We start from the raw sequence: 6,000 nt of genomic DNA on the forward strand, positions 1-6,000 counted from the left end.
GGAATCAAACAGACCTCCCAGCCGGACCCCCTGCCTAACCGCAGCCCCCAGCCCTTGTCTTTGCTGCTCTCCAGCCGCGCGTAGGGCCCTGGGACGATGCGTGTCACGCGTCTGCGCGTGGGTGTCCCCCCCACCCCGGGCGTGGGGAGGCTGAATGGGTCGGAGGTGGTGGGGAGACAGCAAGAGCAGGCAGGACCCCTGGGAGGGAGTGGGCGACAGACACCCTGGGGCCGGGGGGGGGGCTCAGCATCTGCATGGACACCCCACCGCCACGGAGGACGGGATGGAGCTGCCATGGGGGGGACGTCAGCGCTGGGGGACAAAGGGACGGGGTGAGGCCGTGGGGGATGCTCCGAGATGCAGGCAGGAGCATCCCTCGGGCTTGAGCCCGCTCCCGGCGCAGCAGAGGGGCTGGGGGCTAGCAGGGTGGTGAATCCCAACCCCAAGCGGGATAGGGGTGCCGGGGGGGAGGGAAGGGGGCTGGAGCCACCGGCGCTGTGCCCGCGCCGTGCGGGACGCGTGGCTGCAGCAGGTGCCTGGCTTCCAGCGAGGCCGGCCAGCCCGCACGCTGCCAGCCGCCTGCCAGCCCGCCGCTCTTTGTCTGCCTTCCCCGACTATCACGCTTCTCCCCCCCGCCATCCTCCTCGCACACCCGGGCCCCCCACCCGGCCCCCGCCTCGCTCCTCAGGATATTTCAGCTCATTTTGAACCGGGCTTTCGGCTTTTGTCCCAGCCCTGGGGGACCCGCTCCCACGGCCCCCGGCGCTCGCCGCACCGGCACGCAGACCTCTCCATCGCTCGCCCTGAGACAGCGCTGGGGGAAAACAGGCAGCTGCCTGGTTATTGATTCACCACCTCCAGCCGGGCCGCCGCGGCACGGCTCTGCTCGGCACGCTCCGGTCAGCCGGTAGGAACGGAGCCTGGGAGGATGGGGACGTGGCGCAGGGGGGTCCGGGGCCCCCCGGGACCTGCTTGATGCACTGAGAAGATGAAGCAGTTGGGGTGCAACCGCCTCCCCGGAATGGGGAGAGCTGGCATCAGCAGCGGGGACAGGGATGGGGGGGGGGGGGGGTGTCTCGCATCGCAGCGGGGAGGAGGGAGCTGCCCAGTGCCCCCCGAGCAGGCGTGGGTGGCGTGGGGGACATCGTCCCTGTGGCACAGAGGGCACCTTTGTCTTCAGACCCAATCTGTGCTTCGCACTCGGCCACGGCTCTCCCGACATGTCACAGGACACGGGCAGTGCAGGCGATGGCCCCGCCGGCAGCACAGCCCCCCGCGGCCCCCCAGCAAAGCCGCCCAGCTGGAGGGAGCTGCTTTGGGAAGCACCTCGGCTCGGTCTCTATTTCAAACACCTCTTGCCAGCCGAGGCCAGGCTCCCTCGGGCGTCTCCCACCCCCGAACCAGACCTCCCACCCCCAGCATCACCTCCGAGCTCCACTGTGCCCCCCAAAGCCCCCTTTCCTTGCACCGCAAAGCACGGCCCAGATGGCAGCAAAGTTTCCCAAATTTCCCCATACGGCATCTTATCTCCCCACGAAATGCAGCCAGTGCTGGGGGGCCGCTGCCGCCGTACCCCACACGGTGACACGGAGTAGGGGATGAGGCCGGTGCTGCCTCCGGCTGAAGGAGCCGGGTAGGGATTCGTGGGGGCACGGGCATCGCTTCACCCAGGGATGCGGCGTGGGAAACGCCTGGCTCTTGCCAAACCCAGTGCCGGTGTGAGCCACCAGCACCCTCCTGGCCTCCATCGGTGGGGGACAGACCCGGCATCCGTGCCGGCACCGTGGCTGAGCAGCGGCACGGGAGGAAAAGCAGGGGCAGGGAGAAACAGTAAATTAAGCAGATGGTGTCCCAGCACGAGCCGAGAGCTGCCGGCACGGGTGTGTGCACCCCCGGCCCCACCACAGCACCCCACGGCCCCAGGCACCACGGCACAGCCGCTGCCAGTGACGTGGGAAAACTCCCACGTGATGGGAGACCCAGCAGCCGGGGACCACGGCACGTGGGGAGGCGGGAGAGGGGGTCTGCCCCCCCAAACCCCAGCAGCTCAGGCTCTGCCTTTTAACCTTGCAGCCCGCCGAGCAGTGCCGGCAGCGGCACAGGCAGCCGTCGGCGGCCCACCGAGCGCCAACGGTGATATCCGATGGGGGCAAAGGGGCAAACGGGGGGCAGATATGAAGTTTGGAGGGGAAATAACGCGGGTGCAAACCTCAGGCACCGGGAGGGAAGGGCAGCCCGGCCACGCTGCTGCCGGTGAGGACAGGCTGGCGTCCCCGCTCTGCCACCAGCCCCACCGGGTGACCTTGGGCCAAGCAGTCGGCAGCGCCGTGCCGCGCTCCGCTGCCCGCAGGGCATCCCCGTGGGGTCGCGGGGACGGGGCGGCGTGGGATCGAGCTGCTCCCGGACCGCAGCGGGAGGGAGCGCTCAACCTCCGGGCGGGTGGAAACTTCACCTCGAAGGCGGCTTGTCTGGAGCCGCCAACTCCCGGGCAGCGCCGACGCCGTCGCCTGCCGTGGGTGACAGCGTGTCGTGGTCCCCAACGCTGCCCCAGCCTGCCGGCTCCCGCAGGCCTGGCTCTGCCGAGCGCCTGCAGCTCGCCCCAGTGACACCGGCAGCGTCCGCTCTCCCCGCGTCGGTGCTCCCTCGCGTCCCCGCCGGCACGTCCCCACGCCACCGCAGGACACGCTGTCCTTCTGCCCGCCGGTGGCCGCTCCCCGGGCCCCGGGCCACCGCGGGCGAGGGTTGCCAGGCCCCGGTGAGCCGCGTCGCACCGGCAGCATCCCTTCCCCTCCACACCGGCTGCCGGCAGCTCGGGCAACCCTCACCGGGCGGCTGCACGCCCCAAAACCTCCCCAGCAGCGTCCCAGATTCCTCGGTACGGGGCCGACCGATGCTTTCGGAGCATGAGCTCAGCAAAACCGCGCCGGCCAAAGCCCCTTCCCCAGTCGCCCACCCCGGCAAGCGGAGGCGCGGCGGGACGGCGCTGGGGACCAGGGCCGGGGGACCCCCAGAAGGATGGAGGGGGGCGAGCGATGAGGAGCGGGGTGACGCGCTGCCCACCGGATGCTGGTCCGGGTGCCGGCACCCAGCGGGGCTGGGGGCTCACCCCGGGGGCTGGGGGCTCACCCGGAAGGCTGAGGCTCGCCCGGGTCCGGGCACTCCCCCCGGGGGAAGCGGGTGCTGGCCCCACGGGTTGGGGTGTCCCCGGGTGGGGGCTGTCCCCGGGTGGGGGCCCGGGTATCCAGCAGCTCTGCAGGGCGGTGACTCATTTGAAAGCGGCGGCGGTGACTTTCTCCCTAAACTACCGTAACTCCCGACCGGTCACTCCGGCAGAACCGCAGCCGGGGAGGAAAGGGGGGGGGCTGAAACCGGGCAGCGGCCCCGGGGGGGGGGGGGGCGGCGCGGAGCCGGTCCCGCCGGCGGGGCCGGGCATGGGGTGGGGTGGGGGGGTTGGGGGAGGGAGTGGGAGCCGTGCAGCGGGGGCGATCCCCCGTGTTATGTGTGTGTGTGTGCGTGCATGTCCCGGCTCCCCGGTGCTCGGCGCTGCGCACGGCGGGCTCACCTGCGCTGGCAGCCTCCGGGTGCAGGTACATGGTGGCGGGCGGCGGGGAGCGGCGGGGCGGCGGGGCGGCGGCTGCCCGGTTCGGCGGAGCCGCGGCTCATCAGACGGCGGCGGCGGCGGGGCGGAGGGGGGGGGCGGGGGGAGGGGGGGGGGGGGCGCGGGGGCCGCGGGAGGCGGCGGCGGGGCGGCGGGGACCCGCATGCGGTGGCGGGGGCCGGCAACCCCGCGGAGCCCGTGCTGCCCGCCCGCTGCCTGCCTGCCTGCCGGGTGTGTGCGTGTGTGTGCGGTGTGTGTGTGTGTGTGCGTGTGCGTGTGCACCCCGATCGCGCATCCACTTGCTGCTCGCTGCTGGCGGGAGAGGAAACTGCAGCCGCCGGGGAGGGGAGGGAAGGAGGGGGAAAAAAAAAAGGGGGGGGGGGGGGTCGGTGCTGTGCACGGTGGGGACACACACACACACACACACACACACACACACACATACACGCACGGCCACCGGCTGGGACACGCGGGGGCCCCCGGCGGGACCACGGTAAGGGGACACGCGTGGGGTGTTGCACGCGTGGCCACACCCGCAGTCCCGCACAGGCGCACACGCCGTGCCGCACACGCACCCGCGAACACCCATGGGTACCGCACACGCGGGGGGGGGGACACACACACACGACCCACTGGCACCCACCCACGCACGGGACACACGGACACACGGACACGGGAGCGCGCAGACGTATGGCAACCACCGCGGGGCACCGGGCGCGCACACGCGGGAGCGGAGGGGCTTGCACACGCACATGGGTAGCACGGAGGGACTGCACACGCGTGCAGGCACACGCGCGCGGTGACACCCCCGGGCACCGCACACACACAGAGGGCAGCCCCCCCCCTCCCGGCTCACACGGACCCCCCCCACTGCCACCCCCCCCCCATTCACCCCCGCAGGTTCCCTGTTGGCCCGCTCCGGTGTGATCCAGGCCGGGTTTTCCCGGTGCCGGGGCGCGGCGGCCGCTGCCGGGGCACTGCGGGCACGGCAGCCGCTGCGGGAGGCGGAAAACCCGGCGCGGAATCCTGGAGCGGGTGCGAGCCGTGCGCTGCCTCTCGTTACCTGCGCCCTCCCCAGCACGCCAAGGCAATTTCTGCCTCGGCGTTTATTGCCTCTTTAACATCTGCTACAGAGATGCAGGCGAAGAGCAAACAAACGGGAGAGCTGCTCTGCGGAGCACTCAGGGGTGTGCAAACAGCGGGGCCTGCCAGGCACGTCCACCCCCAGCCACGTCCCCGGGGTGCTGGTCTGGGGGTCCCCGGAGTGGGAGGGAGCAGGACCGAGGAGGAGACCCTGCAACCTGGTGCAGGAGGTGTCCCTGGATGGAGGCAATGGGGCAGGGGAGGATGACGGCAGCTGGGGGCTCTGCTCCCAGGATTGGGGGCTTTGCTCCCAGGATTGGGGACTGTGCCCGCTTCCCCCTTCTGCTGGGGTGAGGGGGTCAGAGACCCACCCCGGCACAGGGCCATGGGGCTGGGACACTCACCTGGATGGTCTGGGGCTTGTGGGAACCTCGAGGGGCAGAGCCCAACCTGGCCTCGTGGGATGGAGGGGATCAGGTAGAAGCTCTCTGGAGCCATACTGGGCTGGGAAGAGCCAGAAAACCACTGCCACGGTGGTTCAGAAGCTCTGGGGACTAAACCTCAACTTTCCTTGCCCCCGGGCTGGGTTAAAAACAGGGAACGAAGCAGGAAATAATCTCCTTATAATGATGTTTAACGCAAAAGAGGCTGTGGAGGAAACCCTGAACAAGCAGGGACTGGATTTAAGGATGGGGCTGAGCCTAGGCAAGTGGGAGCCCAGTGCCGGGGGCTTCCATCACTCGGCGCTGCCTGTTCCGTCGAGGCCATGTGGGTGATAAGGGACCCGGTCTCGTGCGCCTGACTCACGCCGCCGGCTCCTCGTAGCCCGTCTCGGCGTGCCGCCCGCCGCGGCGCTCGCCTGGGGGCCGGGGGCTTCTCCCAGCCCTTCGGAGCTGGGCCAGCAACAGCCCGTCTTGGGGTCGGTGCCAGGAAAGCCGGTGCCCGCGCGCGGGCGGCAGCTGGTGCGGCTCGCTGGGGAGCCGCGTGCCAGGCAAACTTCTGCACGTACATCCAGGCGAAGCTCTTCCAGCGAGGGGGCCGGGTGCCAGCCTGCTGCCGGCCCTCCGGGGCCACGGGTGGGCTGGGAAAGAGGGAGCAGCCCTCTGCCCCCCTCTGCTCAGGGGCTGGCAAAGCCTCCTCACGGGGACTTGTAGCTTTATTTTGATTTTTTTTTTTTTTTTTTTTACCCCTTTGTGGGAACCTTCTCATTAAACCCTTGGCACAAACCCTTGCTTTCACTCTGCTTTTCTCCGCTCGCTTCCCACACACTCTTCAGCAAGCTCTAAAATCCCCGTCCCCGCACGCACAGACATCCCGGC

At 70.1% G+C, this 6,000-nt stretch overlaps 1 protein-coding gene across 6 annotated transcripts in view; it reads right to left on the reverse strand.

The window, feature by feature from the left end:
- The window catches only part of SYT7 (synaptotagmin 7), a 34,427-nt gene extending 30,486 nt beyond the window's left edge, over positions 1-3,941 (reverse strand). For 5 of the 6 annotated variants that reach the window (XM_030038433.2, XM_030038431.2, XM_030038430.2 and 2 more), the window contains exon 1: positions 3,563-3,702. In XM_030038433.2, coding sequence (XP_029894293.1) covers positions 3,563-3,593 — 31 coding nt within the window. In that variant the 5' untranslated portion in view covers positions 3,594-3,702. Of the gene's footprint in view, positions 1-3,562 lie in introns of all 6 variants that reach the window. The other variant, XM_030038429.1, reaches the window with a different exon arrangement.
- Between the last annotated feature and the right edge of the window lie 2,059 nt (positions 3,942-6,000).

Source organism: Aquila chrysaetos, chromosome 16 (assembly GCF_900496995.4).
Source record: "Aquila chrysaetos chrysaetos chromosome 16, bAquChr1.4, whole genome shotgun sequence".
Taxonomy (NCBI): domain Eukaryota; kingdom Metazoa; phylum Chordata; class Aves; order Accipitriformes; family Accipitridae; genus Aquila; species Aquila chrysaetos.